This window comes from Saccharomycopsis crataegensis, assembly GCF_037102585.1.
Source record: "Saccharomycopsis crataegensis DNA, jcf7180000000072, whole genome shotgun sequence".
Lineage (NCBI taxonomy): Eukaryota > Fungi > Ascomycota > Saccharomycetes > Ascoideales > Saccharomycopsidaceae > Saccharomycopsis > Saccharomycopsis crataegensis.
This window is the reverse complement of record NW_027043819.1, coordinates 1,740,169-1,761,080: the sequence shown is the minus strand read 5'-3', so window position 1 is coordinate 1,761,080 and position 20,912 is coordinate 1,740,169. Positions and strand designations below refer to the sequence as shown.

The window sequence follows — 20,912 nt, the reverse complement described above, 5'->3', positions numbered from 1 at the left end:
GATGAAGTGAAACCATTTTATGAGAAATGGAAAGTGGACGAAAAATGAATGAATGAATAAAAAGCAAATGGAAGTAGCTTAATGAAAAGAAACCAGTGACAGAAAGAACTAGGAAAGGTATGATAATGAGAGAGCTAGAATGCATGAGCAGATAAAAATAAAAAGAATTATAATAACGAACGGAGAAATTAACTGAGAAAAAAAAATAATAAAAAAAAACAGTAATGCAAAATAATAGTAGTTCTGAATAAAAATTTGAAAAAGCAAAAACTGTGAGTCCAAATTTTTTGTGTTTTCTTGGTGATAATTAGTGAACGAAATGCAGAGACAGAGATAAAATAAAACAAGGTAGTGAGCTAATTTATAAGAATCACAATATGTTTTGGAAATCATTATAGGAACTATTGAACGAACATCTTCTTGAAAATACTTCCCAGTTCTGGATGTATTCCATGAATTTATAACAACCGGTTACTGGGTATTGATATACGGCACAAAAATTCAAGTAACCCAAAGCAAAAATTCGTCTCCCTTGGATTAATCCGACCCTTATCTGGTTTATGAAAATGGATACTCCAGAAGCTCGAGGTCCTCATTCACTTTAATTTTCTTTTTTTTAGATTCTTCTCCGTGTCTTAATGCTCCATCACTTCGAACCGTAGACAAACTCAGATAACTAGCCTTTGAGAAGAGTTCAGGATTGCGTTGAGGCAATGCATGGCTAACCGGGGCTGGTCCTGAGCTGAACATCATGTCTGGCTTTGAAATACTCTTATAAAGTCTATGAGAAGACGACTTTCCAATGCCGGCACCAAAATTGTCTGAAGGGTTCATCATAATATTGCTGGCCCTATTTTTCAGATCAACAATACCAAATAATGGAGGGAGATTTATCAACGAAGGGATTGGCGGTTGAGAATGTACGGTACCATTACCTTGACCAAGCGGTGGTAGAACCCCAAGAGACACATGTCTGAAATTATTCTGGCCCATTAAAGGATTGACAGTGGTTATGGGAGGGAATGGTTGGAAAGTCAGGGGCGCAGCATTAAGTCCAATACCTCCGTATGATTTTGAGTGATGTAGGGTCTGACTAACACGTTTCAGGGTGGTTGATTTTGCAGGTTGGTGGTGATACTGGGAGAAGTGGGAATGACCATATCCTTCAGATGGCATACCACGAGACAGGTTAGATGAGGATGTGAAAGAATGAAGGGTATTACTTCGATGGGGTTTTTGGGACATTGGATAGTCTTTTGAATTTTCCGGTGATGCAATGGCAGATAACGGAGAGTTGACACTAGAGGAAGATGAATGAGAAGAGTTTTTCGAGAAGATGCTGATTGATGAAGATGATGTCAGACTCAACGAGTTGCATTTATCTATCGGAAGGTTCAAATATTGATGAGCTTTGAAATTTCTAGAGATTTTGGTGTTTGAAGACATCGCCAGACTAGGAGAAGGTGAAAATGAGGAGGTCATCGGCGAGGCAATCGGGGTAGTAGTCGATGGAATAGAATATGGAGATGACATACTGGAAATGGTCGAAGACAAAACCCTTGTTTTTGATTTATGGGAATGGGAATTTGGAGATGAATATGAGGTTGAGGAGTACATTGTCCCATCTTTTCTGACATTAAAATCATTACCCTGGCTGTTTGGAGGAACTGTTCCGACAAATGATGATTCGAATGAGTTGGTAGATGATTCGTTCGTTGGAATTTGACTGGTGGCGGTGCTTGATTCTTGACTTGCCTTCTTGGCACCTTCGCCAACTTGCTTGAGATAGTTGATAAGCAGAGAATAAATTAAGGTGGCATTACTGTTTGTGGCGTTATTAGTAGGTTGAAAATGTTTTCTTTTCTTGGGGTTTGATTCGGCAAAATATTTGACGTGGAATGATTTAGGAAATCGATGATGGAAGCATTCCATCATGAGAGTAAACAATTGGACTTCGGTTTTATTTGACGCGGGGGGTAAAAGCAATTTATTGTAATATTCGAGATAGTAGCAGTTATGGAGCACACTAAGGGCCATTTGCAGGATCTTGGAAGGACGATACACCAATGAGATGTTAGCATACATCGACGAGAGTTCACACAAGAAGTTGGCACCAGTTTTCAAAAAATCGTAATAATGCTTATCGTTAGAGAATTTTGCGTAGCCGATCGAGCAAGAAGAGTCAGGTATCGAGTTGAAGAAACTCTTGTTCAAGAAATAATCGATGAACAAATCATAAGTAGGGGCTGATACCGACCATTTTAAATTGTCCAAGACGTGAGATTCCATTTCGATAAACAATTTCTTGCTCAATTGCTTATTGGAAAACTTGATGAGCTCCAGCAACTGAATTACTTTGTGTTTGTTGTCGCTGTATTTCGAAGCGATCCATAGACAGGTAAGTCCCAACAATTCCAAATGGATCCGCTTGACCTGACGAGTTGAGCAGTACCGGTCAATAAGATTGACGGTCAAATACAACGTTGTTTGGGGCAACCCTAGCCTGTGGCACTTATCCACCAAGAAGTCGACCATCATCATCCGGAGATCGATAGTGAGCTCCTGTTGCGACCGGAATGCTTTAAGATTGGGGGCAAAGCGGCGTTCTTGCTCCTTAATGGTTGCGAAGATGTCTTCGCTGTACTCGTTGAAGGTGTGCTTATGGGCCTTCGACTCCATTTGGATGAGCTGAGGGTTGGTGGCCAAGATACTGGCACGGTGGTCTCTTGTCTCGGAGAACGGCATATAGAGATAGGGGAGCGAGGGAGCGAGGAATGGGCAAACAGTGCTTTTTCTTCTTCTTCTTCTACTTCTACTACTTCTTCTTCTTCTTCTTCTACTTCTTCTTCTTCGTCTTGCTGGCAGGGGGCAGGGAGGAAAAGGATCCCTGATGGCATTGAGAATTTCGCCAATTTCTCAGAGGGAAAAAAAAAAAGGATTCCGGAGTCAAAAAAACGATGGGAGAAGTAAACGAAAATCGTAGTGAAATGCTGGGCATTGGCGGTGTTTGGCAGAATATTGGCTATTTATTGGGTGCAAAATAGAAGATATTTTGTCACTGACTATATTATCGATGGTTAGCAATGGTTCTCTCTTCACTAGAGGGCGGTCATGGTGGCATCAGGCTATTGCTGCTTCATTGGCCTCAGAAAAAAATTAAAAAATTTCAACTTTGTCCTCCTTCTTCTTCCTCCTCCTCCAACACCAACAAATATCGACGTTTATTAAGTACCATACAATGCTAAGGAAACCCCTGTCTTTAATTAGAGTGTTTCCTAAGGCCGGATGGAGGCCTGTGGTCAAAAGAGCCTCTTCACACGCCCTAAGAGTCACTTTTTCTAATGGCCCATCGTCGCCGTTACATCGTCATCAAATCTCGTCGTCTCGTCCATTTTCCAGTACTTCCCGCGCCTACAATATTAGCATTACCGAAGAAGAGTTGGAAATCCTTAATGAAGAAAGAGCTATCGATAACGTGGATGTTTGTATTGTTGGGGGAGGTCCAGCAGGGCTTGCTACCGCAATCAAACTCAAGCAATTGGATCACGATGATAAGCTTAGAATTGTAGTTCTCGAAAAGGCCGGGGATATGGGAGCTCATATCATTTCCGGGGCAGTCCTTGAGCCAAGGGCCCTTAGAGAACTTTTCCCTGACAGTGAATTCTATGATGAGAATGGTGAAGGTATTCCTCTCCCACCAGAATTAGTCACCAAGGTCACCAAAGATTCCATGAGATTTTTATTTGATGAGTTTTCTGTTCCGTTACCTGAACCTCCTCAGATGATCAATAAAGATAAGAACTACATTGTCTCACTAAACCAAGTAGTCCAACATCTTGCTGGGGTTGCTGAAGAAATGGGGATCGAAGTGTACCCTGGTATCGCGGTATCGGAAGTCATTTATGGACAATCAGATGATGGCTCGTCATTTGTCAAAGGGATCGCCACCAAGGATATGGGGATTTCCAAGACTGGGAAACCTAAGGACTCTTTTGAAAGAGGAATGGAATTCCATTCCAAAATCACAGTTTTTGCCGAAGGTTGCCATGGGTCATTGTCAAAGCAGGTGATTTCTAAATTTAACTTGCGTGCCAATTCGGAGCCCCAAACTTATGGTCTTGGGATCAAAGAAGTCTGGGAACTTGATCCTGCCAAGTTTGAAAAAGGTTTGGTGGCCCACAGTGTAGGGTACCCATTAAATAACGAGGCGTACGGTGGGGGATTCATGTACCATTTTGGCGATGGGTTAGCCAGTATCGGGCTTGTCATTGGTTTGGATTATGAAAATCCCTGGATCAACCCTTACCAGGAATTCCAATTGATGAAACATCATCCATTCTACAAGCAATTCCTTGAAGGAGGTAAATGTATTTCTTATGGTGCCAGAACTTTGAACGAAGGGGGAATTCAATCGGTTCCAAAATTGCATTTCCCTGGTGGGGTGCTAGTTGGGGCCACTGCTGGTTTTATGAATGTTCCAAAAATTAAGGGAACTCATACTGCCATGAAATCAGGAATGTTGGCTGCCGAATCGATTTTCGCAGCAATTAAGGATCTCCCTAGTGCCAATGAGTTGGCAGAGCAAGAAGAAATGGAAGAAGAAGAAGGAGAAGCACAATCTTTTAGTTCCAAATCACAAGTTGACATCCCCCCAATTGATTTATCATCTTATCAAACTGCGTTCAAGAATTCCTGGGTCTACGAAGAATTGGATCAAGTGCGTAATGTTAGACCATCGTTCAACTCTCCATTTGGTCTTTATGGTGGGCTTGTTTACTCTGGTATCGACACATTATTGCTTAAAGGTCAACTCAACTACACATTTTCACATCGTGCCCCTGGTGTCACTGATGCTAATGTAACTAAGCCTGCGTCAGAATACCAACGTATTGAGTATCCTAAGCCGGATGGGAAGATCTCGTTTGATATCTTGACTTCGGTCAGTCGTACTGGAACTTACCATTCAGAAGATGAAGAAAGTCATCTTCGACTCACCACCCCATCGGCACCTTTCAAATCTCAGGGAGCTAATGATCAAGAGACCATGAATGATCATGTCGAATCCAGTTATCAGGTGTACCAGGGAGTAGAGAATCGGTTCTGTCCAGCAGGGGTGTACGAATATTTGGAAGACGGTGATAAAATGAAGTTCCAGATTAATTCCCAGAACTGTATTCATTGCAAGACCTGTGACATTAAAGTGCCAACCCAAGACATCAACTGGAGTGTTCCAGAAGGTGGTGATGGACCAAAATACTACATGACTTGACCCAGTATTTCATAAATGTATATACGTGTGTTGGTGATGGGTTGTTTTTTTTTTGTCCTTTCTCTTTTATAAACAGTGAGTTACTCTGTTTTTATTATTTACATATTCTACATATTCTACATAGACCTACTAGCTAATATTTTGTTCATATTGCTGCTGCCCATTTGTGTGTAAAGTAAAGTAAATTACTTCTCAATGCGACGCGGGCGCGCGCACGCGTCATTTTTTTTTTTTTTTCTTTTTTTTTTTTTTGAAATTCTTAAAGCTTTTGTGAATTTCCTTCCAAATCTAACAAACAATAAAGCATCCAGCGAGTATCGTCTACGTTACCAATGGCATCGGGAGCTGCTATGGCAGCCACTCAAATAGACATCGAGTCAACATTCTCGCAACATACTTCGATCTCCAAAAGGAAACTAGCACGAGCGACGGAAGCGTTTACCCAAACCCTTAGTGAAAGTGACATTGATAAGTCCCCTGCAACCGCAGGAGTCATCGAGAAGATTGTTCTTCAGAACTTCATGTGTCACGACTACTTTGAACTTGAACTAGGGCCACAATTGAACTTCATCATTGGCCGTAATGGGAGTGGGAAATCAGCGATTTTGACCAGTATCAGCGTTGGGTTAGGTTGTAAAGCAAATGAGACTGATCGTGGGAAAAACTTGAAAGCTTTAATTAAAAGAGGTACCAACTCGTCAAAGATCACCATTACTTTTGCCAACCGGGGTGATGAAGCTTTTGAACACGATAAATATGGGGATAAGATCGTGGTGGAAAGAACTTTAAGATTAGAAGGTACCAGTGGGTATTCGCTACGTTCGGAATCAGGGAGATTGGTTTCCAATAAGAAGATGGATTTGGATTTGATATTAGAATTCTTTGACATCACAATCAATAACCCTTTGGCGTTTTTGTCCCAAGGTGCCGCCAAAACTTTCTTGGCCGCCAGCACCGACGATGATAAATACTCGTTTTTCATGAAGGGGATTCAAATGGAACAAACAATTAACGAATATATCCATTCCAACGCCCAAATCCAAAAAATTGGTAAACAGATTGAATTGGCAAACTCTAGCATCCAGGCTCTTAGAGAAGACGCAGAAAAGGCCAAAGAAACTTATGAAAAGTTCCATAAATTTAAGAATCTTCGAGAACATAAGAAAATCATTTCTGGTAAATTAATTTGGCATCAAATTATTCGTGGAGAGTTTGATATCCAAGCCTTACAAGACAAAAAACAAGAACTCGACGCCAATATTCATGATTTACAAAATAAAATAGAAACCTACGGTTCAAATTTGAATCAGTTGATCCAAGATCAAGCCACGGTAGATGAGGAAGCAATAGGCAAAAAGACAGAATACCACCAATTATGCAGTGAAAAACAGGGATATAAACAGAAACTGAGAGACTATGAGAATAAGATTGGTTCAGTTCAAAATAGAATTGATGATTTACAAAGAGATATTCATTCGAAACACCGGGAAATCAAGCAATTGGAAAGTAAAATTGCCGTGGAAATCAAGAAATTGAACGATGCAGAGAATGGCGAATCGCTTGAAGTGCGGCTCAATGAATTAAATTCATCCAGAGAATCACAGTTAGTAGAACAGCAAGAGCTTGTGAACGCCTATCTTGAATTGGAAGATTCATCCAAATCACAATACAACAGTTCCAACTCGGAAGTTGGGTATCGTAAAAAGGAAATTCAAGAACTCAGACAAAACAGACACATAATCTTGAGTTCTGAAAAGGATAAATTGGCGCCATTTGGTAACAACATGCGAAAATTGTTGCAAGACATTGACCGCGAACATCGCCGATTCCACAGCAAACCAATTGGCCCAATTGGTAGTTTAATATCCATAAAACCAGGGTATGACGATTACCACCAGTTGCTTGAAGGACATTTGAAAGCGTTAGTTGATTCCTTTGTGGTTGAAAACTTTCACGATCTGGAAATTTTAAAAGGTATGATGAAAAGACGGAACATAAATAGTAGGATTATCACCAGAAAATTCGAACAGTTTGATTATTCTGAGGTTTATAACTTTATCACTGGAGATTTACAAATGAAAACCATGCTAGATGCTTTAGAATTTCAAAATGTTGACGCGATGTATTCTCTAATTGATGCGAGATTCATCGAACAAGTGGTGTTGTGTGAGTCTGATGACAATGCTGCTAATATTCTTCATAACAATCCGCTGATTAAGGCAATGTTATCGCTATTCGATGGGAGATCTGGGAAAAAACTTTCGGTTAACCCGGCCACCCATGCGTTCAGATCAGATCCTTTCTATTACGATTTTGGACAATATTCCAAGATCCAGATTGGTGGCAATAATGATAACATCGACGCACAAATTGTGAAAATTGATATCAGTATCGAGGAGAAGACATTGGAATTGAGACAACTAGAATCTCAAAACACTAGTGCATTCAGGAAAATGAAGGCAGAAATGGAAACTACCAAAAGAAAATTGGAACAAATGAAGAAAAAAATCAGAATGACCGATAATGAAATCCATAACATTCAAGTGAAATTAGATAGAAATGATGATTCCAGTAAATTGGAAGCGTACCAGCAAGAGAAGAGTAACATCGAGGAAGAAATCATCATTAATGAAAGATCTATCAATGGTTCCAACAATGAGCTTCAAATGATGAAGCAAGAATTCGATGAATTCTATCAAGAATATGAATCTTTCAACGCGAATATCAGCAATGCCGAGCAACACTTGCAAAAATTAGAACGGAAATCCCAAAAGTTGAAACAACAACAAATGGTGATCAAGGATGAAATTGACAATACGAAACTTACCATCACCAAACGTACGAAAATTTCCCAAGCCATTGATCACAATATTTCCGAACTTAGTGAAAGAGTTGATCAAGAGACCCCTAAAGCGGAAAGATGGTGTAGTCGTGAAGCCGCTAACATTGATTTGAGTCGAGAATCGCTAGATGATATTAAATATCAATACGAAGTGATTAATCAACAATTGTCCCAAGTTAATCGGGCGTTAGGCAAAGCCGAAGACCAGATCATCGAGGAATATAATTCCAAGACCATGGTGTTTAAAGAAGCCAGAGAGGAATTGGTGAAAGCCCACCAATTGCGAGAAAAATTGACGAAGGCAATCACCAACCGTGTTCATGCCGCAAAAACCAATCGTGAATTATTATGTTTGGCGGCCAATCAAGATTTCTCTAGTTCGTTACATCAACGAGGATTTGAAGGGAAACTAGATTTTGATTACGTGCAAAAGAAACTCAAGATGTTGGTGGGTAAAGATGGTAAGCCCCCACGAGAGGTGACGGCATTATCGGGTGGGGAGAAATCGTTCACGCAAATTGCGTTATTATTGGCGATTTGGAAGCCTATGAGATCGAAGATTAGAGGGTTAGACGAATTTGATGTGTTTATGGATACTGTGAATAGAAAAATCAGTATGCGATTGATGTTGGAAAGTTTACGGAAAGAACCAAAATCGCAAACGATTTTCATCACCCCACAGGATATTGGGCATGTCAAAGGGATTGATGCTGATGATGTACATATTCATAAACTTAAAGATCCGGCAAGAATGAACAATTCTACTAATCATGACTGAGGAATTAAATTATCTCTATTTTCTATTTTTCTATATTGTATATTCATATTTTGTTGCTGGTCAGGGGTATTCTTTTTTTTTTTTGTTGTTGTTGTTGATTATAGATTTTTTATGTATTTTCTTTTTTTTTTTTTCTTCAATTCAAGATTACTACGTATTGTTATTTCACATCTCTTTGACGAGTAGTATTATTATTGTTAGTTGTTGGTACTGTCGGATTTCGCCGAGAAATAGCAGGGGGGGAAACGCTTATCAGTAACCACCAAAAACCAAATCATGAATAATATTTATTGAAAACTATATTTATCCAAATATCAAATATATGCAGCCAAATATCATAGATCAAAAAAAAAAAAAAATAGGGAGTAGAAGAAAATCAATGAAAAATGTCCTCGTCACCAAAAATATTGATCCCATCTGCTGCTATGCACGTCCGTAATTTTACTTTTGTTATCATCTCTTCAATGTCTTGAGGAGTTTTCGTATCCGGGATCAAACTTTTTTTTTTTTTTCAATAATAAAGGCAATAAGATAAGATAAGGATAGAAACTTTATATAGTAGAAGGTTTATCATACCCTTATCATATAATAATCATTTATCCTTAATAATTATGCTTATCAAAATCATTCATTCATCCTTCCTTCCTTATCTTATCGCAGATCATCATGAAAGTGTAAAAAAAAAAAAAAAACACCCCCCGGGATTTATTTCCCTCAAGACTGTGGCAATTTGAAAGATCTTTTTTTCTTTTTTTCCTGTTTGCAAGATTGTTGGTTAAATATATAAAATATATTTTATATCAACAGGATTGAAGATTATTATTGCTGATTTGAAGACTTTGGAACTAACTTTGAAAATTGAATCATTGTTGATAAAAAAAAAAGAGAAAAATCCTTTGAATTGTATATTGTATATTCCTTTGCATATTCAACACCATAACATAAAGTTTCTTTAGAATCGGTTGAAGATATAAACCAACAAAAATGACCTGGCAAGAAACTGCAAAAAACAAAAGAGATTCGGTAATGGCTGCCATTCCTCAAGAATGGATCCTTGATACCATCCCCAGTGCTACTGAAGTCCCCAATGCTATCCTATTCATTGACTCTAAGCTCACCGAGAAAGAGCGGGCCATTACTTACTCTACCATCCTTGAACTTCAACCGCAGATTCAATCCGGTAAACTTAGTGCTCTCGAAGTTACCAAAGCATTTGCTCATCGCAGTGCCTTGTTGCATCAATTGACCAATTGTTGTGCCGAGATATTCTTTGATAAAGCGTTTGAGACCGCCACCTATCAAGATGAGTTTTTCGCCCAACATGGCCGAACCATTGGTCCATTGCACGGGATCCCGCTTTCGGCAAAAGATCAAATCAACCTCGAAGGAATTGATTCTGCCATGGGGTTTGTGTCATTGATAAACAACCCAATTGAGAAGCAAGATGTTTCAAAACTCGCGATCATTTTGCAACAAATGGGGGCGATTTTCTTCATCAAGACCACCACCCCACCAGCAATGATGGCGTACACTACGACTTCGAACATTTATGGGGAGACCGTCAACGTTTATAACCGGAAAGTTTCCTGTGGTGGGTCATCTGGGGGTGAAGGGGCGTTGATTGGCGGGCGTGGAGCGCCTTTGGGTTGGGGCACCGATATTGGAGGGAGTATTCGGGTGCCCAGCAGTTTTGCGGGGATTTATGGATTAAGAGGCTCGACTAATAGATTACCTTATTGCAAATTGACTAATTCATTTGCCGATCAACCGGTGCTTTCGTCGGTGGTGGGACCGATGGCGAGTGATTTGCAAGATTTGAAGTACGTTATGGAATTGGTGATCCAGGCAGAACCTTGGAAATTCGATCCAAAATGCCCTCCGATCCCTTGGAGAGACCCAGAACAACAAGTTCCTGCTGGGAAATTGGTGTTTGCATTACAATCCTGGAATAAACTTGTGATGCCTAGTCCACCGGTGAAACGGGCATTGGCCATCGTGAAGGAAAAATTGATCGATGCCGGACATGACGTTATCGAGTGGGATCCACCAATCAGCAGTATGACGGCCACTCAAGTTGCCGTGGACGTTTATGGGGCCGATGGGTATAAAGAAGTGGTTGATTATACCCAAGCCAGTGGGGAACCTATCGTCCCGGAAATCTTGTCGCTTGCCGGCGGTGCGACCTTACCCAAAGGCGTTGGCCATATCCACGAACATTGGGATCATGCCAAAAGAAGGTATGAAGTGCAGCAAGCGGTAGATGATTATTGGTTTAATGAGACTACGAAACTCACCGGTACTGGACGCCCAGTTGACGGGATAATTTGTCCTGTGTGGGACACTCCATCGTTCAAGACTCGGGACATTGGCAAGTTCTATGGGGACTATGTTGCCCAGTTCAATACTTTGGATTACAGTGTGGTAGTGGTTCCGGTGCTTTGTGCTGATAAGTTGGAGGATACAAAGCCATCAAGACTGGAGTTTGTCAGTGATAAGGATGAAGAGCTTTGGGAGTATTACGACGCGGAGTTAGTGGACGGGTGCCCGGTCGGGGTGCAAGTGGTTGCGCCACGCTGGCAAGAAGAGACGGCAATTGGCTTGGCCGAGGTGGTTGATGGGTGCTTAAGAAAGAGTGGTAGCTAATTGGTATTTGAAAACAATAATTATATATATATATATATATATAATAATAATAAACGTGGATCAACAAGCAGTTATCCCCCGATAACGCCGAAGGAGATGAAAAAAAAAAGAGGTTTCTCGGTTGTCATGCACTTACCACGTGCAACAGCATGTGACTGATAAATATCCGGGTAACTTTCCACGTGACAAAACCCGGCAAACGGCGGGGATTTTTCCAGTGGGGTGTTGTGGTGCACCCCCTGGGGTGTTATGGGGTGTGCTAAGAGTTGTTGGCAGCGGCCTAGCCACCAATAACCGCTGGAGGGGGAGCAAAAGGAGGGAGGGAGGGAGGCAGCCCAAACTGACATTCAACGAGACGTTGCAATGCTCCCATTCGATCTTCACCAGAGAAAATAACCTCAACTAAATTAAGGTCGCCGCAACCTGTCAAAAAAAAAAGATGGAATTGGAAATAGCGTGCCAGAACCCTGGATGGGAGCACACCGATTGACAAACATCTCAGTCAGTCAGTCAGTCAATCAGTCAGTCAGTCATTAGGGCGAACAACCACACACCACGTGGAGGTGATTGTAATGACTCACCCCCATAGAGAATTAATTTTTTTTTTTTTTTTTCCACTGTGGAAGAGACAGCCGGCTACAAAACACAGTCAATCAGTCAGTCAGTCACTCAGTCAGTCATAGGGAAAGGAACGGGAAAGTTAAAAAAAAAAAATTTTTCTTTCTTTTTTTTTTTTTTTTTTTCAGTCATTTCAACCCACATTGTTATTAATACCATCGATATATTGTTTCTGCTTTCTTTCTTTTGTTTCTTGTTTAACACAAATCAAAAAAGAATCCAATAATAAAATATATTTACATATAATATAAATATAAATATAAACATATCAAAAATGAGCCGCTCCCAGACACCTGCCCCAGCAGAATACGACGATGTCAGAATCGCCGGCTACGACCCATTGGTGTCGCCAGAAATATTGACTCATGAAGTCAAATTGTCGAAAAATGCCCTCCGTACCATTGTCAAATCGCGTCAACAATCCATTGATATCATCAACAAAGTCAGCGACAAGCTTCTTGTGGTGGTGGGTCCATGTTCTATCCATGACTCAGCAGCGGCCTTGGATTACGCCAAAAGATTATCAAAAATGATTAGCAAATACGACCAAGAATTGGTGATCATCATGAGAGCCTACCTCGAAAAACCTCGTACCACCGTCGGTTGGAAAGGGTTGATCAACGACCCTGATGTCGACTACAGTTACAATATCAACAAGGGTTTGAAAGTTGCCAGAGAATTGTTTGCCCAATTGACCGATTTGGGTGTTCCAATTGGTTCCGAAATGTTGGACACCATTTCCCCACAATACCTTGCCGACGCCCTCAGTTTCGGGGCCATTGGTGCCAGAACCACCGAATCACAATTGCACCGTGAATTGGCCTCGGGTCTTTCCTTCCCAATTGGGTTCAAGAACGGGACCGATGGGACCGTCGGTGTCGCCCTTGACGCGGTGATGGCTGCTTCACACCCACATCATTTCATGGGGATCAACAAATCCGGGTTGGCCTCGATCACCACCACCAAGGGTAATGAAAACTGTTTTGTGATCTTGCGTGGGGGTAAGCAAGGCACAAACTACGATGCCAAGTCCGTTGCCGCGGTCAAGGAAAAATTGGGTGAAAAAGTCCTCATGGTGGACTGTTCTCATGGTAATTCTAACAAGGACTACCGCAACCAGTCGCTTGTTAACACCGATGTGTGTAAGCAGGTGAGCAATGGTGAAGAAAAGATCATTGGGGTTATGATTGAAAGTAATATTAATGAAGGCAAGCAATCGATTCCTGCCGAAGGTAAGAAGGGTTTGAAATACGGGGTTTCCATCACCGATGGGTGTGTCAGTTGGGAAACTACCGAAAAGATGTTGGAAGATCTTGCCCAGGCAGTTAGAAATAGAAGAGCACACAAGGATAGTAAATAATTTAATAACAATTGAACATTCAAATATATTACAGGTTAGTTTTTTTATTATTATTATTATTATTATTATTAGGTGTAGATTTTCTGTCACTCGGATGGGGAAACGCAGAGGGAAATAAATGGCCGTGATCGGAGAATGAATGTTTAGACAAAGACTTTTTTTTTTTTTTTTTGAAATTATTTTTGGGACAGACAGTTTGCTTCATTTATGAGTGTGTTCCAGGGTTCAATATGATAATGTGGTGTGGTGTGGTGGGGTGAACCAATATGTGAGTAACGTCAACGTCAATGTCAATCAAAAAGGGTATTTTGACCGGAATATATATTGTACTTTTATGTGTTCGTTCTTTTAAACGGGTAGATATATTTCCCTCATTTATGGAGACCCACTAGTTATTTATTTATTTACTTATTTATTTATTTATTTATTCAATTATTCATTCATGTGTATATACTTGTGTATTCTGACTCCTTCATTTGCTCTACGTTTTTTTTTTTTAGTTTGGAATGGCAAGTGTATTCGCAGTTATTTTGCTCGGAACAATTTTCCCGCACTATGGGCCCTAATTAGACTGTCAAAAAAAAAAAAAAAAAAATACATCATGATATTTATATTATATTATATATTAATTTCCGGAATCTTTGGAAATATTTTGTATTTTTTGTAACTGAGAAGGTATATTACTTCAATGTCGTAACATAAACATCAACATAAACACATATATTATACCCTCCCCCACAAAATGGTGTCAAGTCATCACAGCTCTTACAAAAATGCCATCGAGTTATCTCTCAATACCATCGACAATGAAGTGTACCTTAAAGGTCTCCACATTTTTGATAATGAAGGTGATAGTTTAACGGCTCTCCGAGGCTCCATCACTTTGAAAGTGAAAAAACCATTTTATTTGCAGCACCTACAGTCGTTGAAAATATCGTTCCAAGGTGAGCTTCTTACCAAAGTCTTCCCATCACATTCTGGTGAAGATACCAAGACCTTAAAAGACATTGTCATTCAAGACCAGCTAGATTGGGACTTATCGGATATAAACCCATCGTCATTATCATCCAGTGACACATTGGTATACCCATTTCAATTTCTTGTGGACTCAAAACTCCCAGAAACCATCGAAACTTATTTTAATAAAGTGTCATATTCATTAACGTCCACTCTTAAATTTCATTCTCCGAAAAAATCTTTGGACAAACCTTACAAAGAAATCACCGTTACTGCTCCGATTGCCATCATGAGAATCCTTCATGATCCGCTGCTACTTGAGTTTGGCAACCAAGCGATTATTGAGGGATCTTATAAGAATTATTTCCATTATTCCGTTAACTTCTCTCATAAAATAATTTATTTGGATGATACCGTCGATTGCACGGTTGAAATTGTACCGACATCAAAACTATTCACCGAGCACCAATTTTGCAAATTGAAGAGATTTCAATTATTTCTTTTGCAAAACTATAATCCTAACGTGGGATGTTGCCCTCAGAGATCTATTAAGAAAAGAAAGTTGGTGGTGGCCGAGCATAAATTCAAATCTCAAGATTGGTGCAAGTCATCAGGAAGTTACAAATTCTCAATGCAAATCAACTTCCAGAAAATCCAAGCCAATTTCTACGGGTATTATCCAACATTTGGCAATTCCGCCCGTATTGCCCCTTTTACCATCCAACATTATTTGCGATCGATGTTCATTATTGAAGAGAAGCTTTTTGAAGATGAAGAGGTGCTTGAAAGACTTTTCAAGACGGTTGATTCTTATTCTAGTGGGGCTAATACCATAAATAAAGGTCTGAAAAGAGAGTCCATTTCGTCGTCGTCGTCGTCGTCGTCGTCCGCATCCACTTTTTATTCTGCACGGGGATCTTTCGATTCGGTGATCACTTGTGCTGAGGAATTGTTAAGTAGCTTAGTTTCACAAACCAAACATAAGATGGAACCCACCGAATTGTATTTCAAGAATTCCATTTGCTTATTGCCAGAAGATACCCGATTTGCCAATTTACCCCCACCGAATTATGCGCCATATCTCAAGAATTCCCACGGTAGTGGGGAGGCAGGGTGCTGCTGCTCTCTGAAATCGGTGCAGTTGAGTAATTCCAGGCACTGGAAGAAGAATATGTGGTGGAATCGGTTGATGACTCCGAAAATTAACAGGATGGAGTATTGGAAGTTACTTTGCTCTGTGTATGAGGAGAATAATGGTAGTTGTTGGAGCAAGCCTCCGAGCTATTCCATGGCGTTGGAATTGTGATGCAAATATATTTATATATATATATATATGTATTATAACTTGTATATACTAAATAAAATAATCTAATCTATAATAAGAGCATCATCATTGCCCGAAAGCTAAAGAATTTGTGCACGCTGTGGATCTTCTTATTGCGATCATGATGACATTACGTTATGGTGTATCGGATCTCCACAGTTGGGTGGGTATACCCATACATACACACCGGAGATCGCTATGAAATAAATTGTATTTTATTTTACAGGAAGAAAGCTAAGGATTATCGAAGATATATGGCAAGGAATATATAGAGCATTGCCTGTGTATATATTGTAATAAACAGCTATATCACATTATTATATCCCTCCCTGAATGGAGGCTTGTCATAACATCAGATTGGACACACAGACAGTGTGTGGTTGCACTTTAAACTGTGTCCGGGGGGTGTGGAGCACCAATTCACGTGCTGGGTGATAATCTCCACCATGCAGCACAACATTGTGGAGTATTGCTTATTAATAATCTTGTTTTATCAAATATATATATATCTATATATATCCTGTCCTTTTCTATTATCAGCAGTATACAAAATATCTTCTACTCTCTGTTTATAACATCTACAATAAATCATCATCATCAGCATTATTCATCATGTCAACAATAACCCTCACAGGATCCGCCACATCCGCCAAACATGACACCCCAATAGAAGAACAAATCAGAAACCTCATTATCGAAACAAAATCAGGGGTCAAAGATACTCCAGGCCTTTCCGAAGCCAACGTCTATGGCCCTGATCCCGAAGGTTTAAAACTCTTGCCAGAATCAGCCCGCAAACGGTTTGCCGAATCAGGGATCGACATCTCCAAAGGGTACCCTGAACGTCCTAACAAATCTGACGTCCCAGTATACGTTGACGAAGCATATCAAGTGAGAAACCAAGATTATCCATACGTTGAACGTGCCAAAAACGCTGACCCTGAAAAAAAAGCGTTGTTCTCCGCCGCTACCGAAGTCAAACACTTGACCAGAAGCATTGGTACCGAGATTGTGGGATTACAATTGGAAGACCTTACTGATCAACAAAAAGATGAATTGGCGTTATTGGTGGCTGAAAGATGTGTGGTGTTTTTCAGAGATCAGAAATTGACCCCGCAAAAACAATTGGAATTGGGTCGTTATTGGGGGCAAGTCGAAGAACACCCACAAACCCCCCACGTTCCAGGATACCCGGGGATCACCAGTATTTGGGTGGACTACCGTCGTAAAAAAGGGTTGAATCTTACTTTTGAAAATAACAACTGGGTGGGATTCAATAGAAGCTTTGGATCCGGCGGCGGGAATCAAGTATGGCACACCGATTTGGTCCACGAACACCAACCGGCAGGCATCACCCATTTACACAATGACACCATTCCAGAGGTTGGCGGGGATACTTGTTGGTTGAACGGGTACGCTGCTTATGATAAACTTTCTCCAGAGTTGCGGAAGTTCTTGGATGGCAAGCAAGCAATTTACCATTCGGCTCACGCTTATATCGATCGTAATGATCCATTTTCCGGTCCTAAAAACGTGGAGCGGGCCCATCCATTGATTAGAACCCATCCCGCCACCGGTTGGAAATCGTTGTTTGTCAACAGAGGCATGACCAGAAGAATTGTCGGGCTCAATCCCGTGGAAAGTGATTTGATTTTGAATTTCTTGTTTGATTTGTGCGAAAAGAATTACGATATCCAATGTCGTTTCAATTGGAAACCGAGTAAACCAGGGTACGGTACCAGTGCGATTTGGGATAACAGAGTCTCTCAACATAAAGTGGTGTGGGATCATGAAGGTACTGAACCTCGCCATGGTACCAGAGTCACTTCTTTGGCAGAAGTTCCGTATTTTGATAAGAATTCAAAGACTCAAAGAGAAGCTTTGGGGCTTCCAATTAATAACACATTTAATTGAATGTATTATTTTTTTTAAAAGTTCAAGTTTCCATTAAGTGGTTTTCTGTTTGTTTGTTTGTTTTTTCTTTTTTTCTTTTTTTCTTTTTTGTTTTTTGCTATCTATTGGTTATTTATGTTTTGAAATATATCGGTTTTATTATTTGATATTGGACTGTAAAAAAATGTGTCAGGAATTATTATTTTTGAAAATGACGTCAAGTAGACCGACCTTATAGACAAAAAGTCGAATCTCAAGCCCCATTTTCGTTGAAATTTAGATCGAATTAAAAATGCAAGCTCCAATAGTTTGATTTTATTTCTTAACTTGAGGAGTAGTACTACTGTATGTGATGTTGTGTATCATAGTGAAACGATGTTTTTCCAAAGTGAGAAAGACCGGAAACTTATCTACAGTAGTAACTACCTCTTCTGGTAAAAGTGTGCTCTGGTGTTGCAAGTTCGAGATCTAAAGCTAGGAGCCAAATCACTATATCTCTACTAATAGATATTATAGTCGTTGGTATCAAGATCACATTTACAGCCATTATTGGTTATCCAAGACTCAATGGCTAAATTCAAATCACTGATTCCCGAAAATATACAATATCTGCAAAAGGAAAAGGTTTTGTTTACTTTTATGATACTGTTGTGAGAAATTGGATACAAAAGGTTGATCTTTACTTTCTTTGACTGGTGCTTGTCATCCAAAATAATAGATGGATTCGTGAGAAGAAATATTTTCAATTTCATCGAGCTCATAATTTCGTATATAAGTGGACTATCGACATAAATTCCCCCGTACGGGCATTCTATGAGAAATGGTTCCAAATTACCAATGAATTTGTTTGATAGCTGCTTTCTAATAATCACTGCAAGCTCCCCACAAATAAAGAAATCAAAGAATTACATTAGGTCACGGATTTCATTGTATTTTAAACGCTCAAAAATAAAACTATTTTTTTTTTTTTTTGATAGAGCCATTGAATGTTGCTATAACATTTTCAAGACTAAAGAACTTTTCCACTTTTTCAGTCGCAGATGGAATGAGCTCAGCTTTTTTAATTGCAATAATCTGAGAAATACTCTTCCACAATTCTTCATACCCCTCAGCTTTTTATTTTTTTTTCATTGAAGCAAGCTCATACTGGTAAAGGATACCGATTTCCTTCTTGCTTATGTCGAACACATCCATCCTTTGAAATACTTATTCCTATTATTTTTTTGTTGTTGTTGTTGTTGGCTTTTTTCTTTTTCCTTTCTTTTTCTTCTTTTTGTTGCTATTGTTATTTTACTTGTGTGGTTTGACCCTTACCTTTTTTGTGTTTGTGTAATGTTGTTCACTTTTTCATGTTGGAGTTTTCTCAAGCAAGAATTCAAAATTTATTAAGTGCATTGTAGAAAATTGATAAGCAAATTACAGCACTTTGTTGCTCTGCATCATTCTCTAAAGGCCGGAAATGAAAGATGATCTCATGATGAGGTTTATGTATACCACTTAAGAAAAATATATCTAAATATTGGCCTTTTAGTATATACCATTCGCTATATGTTGCAAAGCAGCTTCTAATCAGAATGATGTTGGAACCACCACCACCAAAGGCACAAAACTTGTTTGATCCTGTTTACTATTTTTAAAATGTATTTTTAAAATAAGTTTGTAATTATTATGAATTAATGAGCTAAAAAAACCAGAGAGAAATAAAAAAAAAACAACTCAGGTAATTGATGCAATCAATACACCATAAAACTGATATAAATACCAAACTAAAAAAAAAAAAAATATAGAACTGAAAATATATATATGAATTTCAAAATTCAAGCAAGAAAGGCCATTTATTGGATCAATTGAATATTGGTTTCATCGGTGTATTTGACTTGAGCAATACCAACCTTCTTGTCATCCAAATCATAACTGACATATGCGGATCTCAAGAAACCATCACCCAAAATATAGTAGTTTGATGGGTTTGGAACAAGACCAAGAAGACATTGATTCATAAATGATCCGGTAGCTTGACCATTGAAGTGGTACAACAAGTCTTTGAATGGCACGGTGATAGTTTTGTCACCAAAAGTGAATTCAACTGGTTCCCCTTCAGTGTCACAAGAGGTGAAATACATATCATTGAATGGCACTTTGTGACCATACTTCTTACCGAAATTAGTGGCGATTTCCCCTGGGGCGTAGATCAAAGTGGTGCCAGAATCAAGCAAAGCTGGATAAGAAGTACCATTGGTGAAAGTGTCGGAAGAAGTAGCAACGGTGTCCAAATCAACAAAGAAGGCCACCGGTGAGTCTGTGGCTTGCCCTTCGTCGTCAATGTTGACCAAGTCCAAGTATTTTAAATCACCATCGAATTTAGCTTTGTCGACGGCCCCGAATAAAATGGAACCGGATTGCGCTTCAAGAGAGTTCAAGTATAACGAATAAGCATTCTTTTCAATGATTCCTTGAGCCTTCAATTGGGCTGGGAAGTTTGGATATTCGAAACTTGAACCGTTGATGGCCACTGGGGCTTCATTACCTTCGAAACCAACCCCCAACAAACCAGTACCCACGGTTTGATTGGTGGCGTAACCGAATTGCATGTCCTTGACAGTGGCACCACCAACAGTGACATCTTCAGTGGCCCAATCACCGAAAGCTTTGGAACCGTCACCGTAACCAATCATGAAACCATTGGAGACTTTCTTGTAAGTGTTGGATTTGGAAGCATCGTAAGTACCCCCGGTAGATTTGGTGCCAACGGCAGGAACCCACAAATCCGAAGATCCAGTATCGACATCAACATGGATGGTTTGGCCTGGAGTACCCATTTGGATTTCTGCCATATATTTCGAGTATTCATTTTGCAAATTGAGGTTGATGGCACTGTAGATCGATTTTCTGGCTCCAATGGCATCGGTAGCGTTGGAAGGAAGTCTTTGGACGTTGAAATCAAGTTTCAAAGACTTGGAATCACGCTTGTCAACTGGAGCAGCAGAAGTGATCGAGGATAATGAAGCAAGAACGGAGAGAAGAATGGTACTAGACAATTGCATCTTTAATATTTGGTGAAGAAGAGAAAGAAAAAAATGAAAAAAAAAGTAATTGTTGGATAATGAAAAGTAAAGGAATAAGTGAAATAATTAAATTGAAAGCTGGGGAAGATATTGGTATTTATAATAGGTATTGCATCGTCAATGTTTATCAGTCTCTGTCATTCTTGGCTAATTTTAGATAACG

The 20,912-nt window shown here is 39.6% G+C and overlaps 7 protein-coding genes across 7 annotated transcripts; 6 read left to right on the top strand and 1 right to left on the bottom strand. All coding sequences in view use genetic code 12, as the record gives it.

Annotated features, from left to right (window-relative positions):
- Positions 1 to 558: 558 nt before the first annotated feature.
- DASC09_006220 (cyclin) lies at positions 559 to 2,745 on the bottom strand (the record flags this gene model as incomplete). Its single annotated transcript, XM_064994225.1, has 1 exon — positions 559 to 2,745. One exon carries the CDS (start codon positions 2,743 to 2,745, stop codon positions 559 to 561), a length of 2,187 nt encoding a protein of 728 aa, XP_064850297.1.
- A 493-nt stretch (positions 2,746 to 3,238) lies between these two features.
- Positions 3,239 to 5,269, top strand: CIR2 (electron-transferring-flavoprotein dehydrogenase; the record flags this gene model as incomplete). Its single annotated transcript, XM_064994224.1, has 1 exon — positions 3,239 to 5,269. The coding sequence occupies one exon, from the start codon at positions 3,239 to 3,241 to the stop codon at positions 5,267 to 5,269; it is 2,031 nt and encodes a 676-aa protein (XP_064850296.1).
- Positions 5,270 to 5,601: 332 nt separating this feature from the next.
- Positions 5,602 to 8,889, top strand: DASC09_006200 (DNA repair protein; the record flags this gene model as incomplete). The annotated part of the gene is made up of 1 exon (XM_064994223.1): positions 5,602 to 8,889. The coding sequence occupies one exon, from the start codon at positions 5,602 to 5,604 to the stop codon at positions 8,887 to 8,889; it is 3,288 nt and encodes a 1,095-aa protein (XP_064850295.1).
- Positions 8,890 to 9,873: 984 nt separating this feature from the next.
- Positions 9,874 to 11,532, top strand: AMD2 (putative amidase; the record flags this gene model as incomplete). Its single annotated transcript, XM_064994222.1, has 1 exon — positions 9,874 to 11,532. The coding sequence occupies one exon, from the start codon at positions 9,874 to 9,876 to the stop codon at positions 11,530 to 11,532; it is 1,659 nt and encodes a 552-aa protein (XP_064850294.1).
- An 892-nt stretch (positions 11,533 to 12,424) lies between these two features.
- ARO4 (3-deoxy-7-phosphoheptulonate synthase ARO4) lies at positions 12,425 to 13,510 on the top strand (the record flags this gene model as incomplete). Its single annotated transcript, XM_064994221.1, has 1 exon — positions 12,425 to 13,510. One exon carries the CDS (start codon positions 12,425 to 12,427, stop codon positions 13,508 to 13,510), a length of 1,086 nt encoding a protein of 361 aa, XP_064850293.1.
- Positions 13,511 to 14,252: 742 nt separating this feature from the next.
- DASC09_006170 (uncharacterized protein) lies at positions 14,253 to 15,773 on the top strand (the record flags this gene model as incomplete). Its single annotated transcript, XM_064994220.1, has 1 exon — positions 14,253 to 15,773. One exon carries the CDS (start codon positions 14,253 to 14,255, stop codon positions 15,771 to 15,773), a length of 1,521 nt encoding a protein of 506 aa, XP_064850292.1.
- A 630-nt stretch (positions 15,774 to 16,403) lies between these two features.
- Positions 16,404 to 17,705, top strand: DASC09_006160 (TauD/TfdA dioxygenase family protein; the record flags this gene model as incomplete). The annotated part of the gene is made up of 1 exon (XM_064994219.1): positions 16,404 to 17,705. The coding sequence occupies one exon, from the start codon at positions 16,404 to 16,406 to the stop codon at positions 17,703 to 17,705; it is 1,302 nt and encodes a 433-aa protein (XP_064850291.1).
- Between the last annotated feature and the right edge of the window lie 3,207 nt (positions 17,706 to 20,912).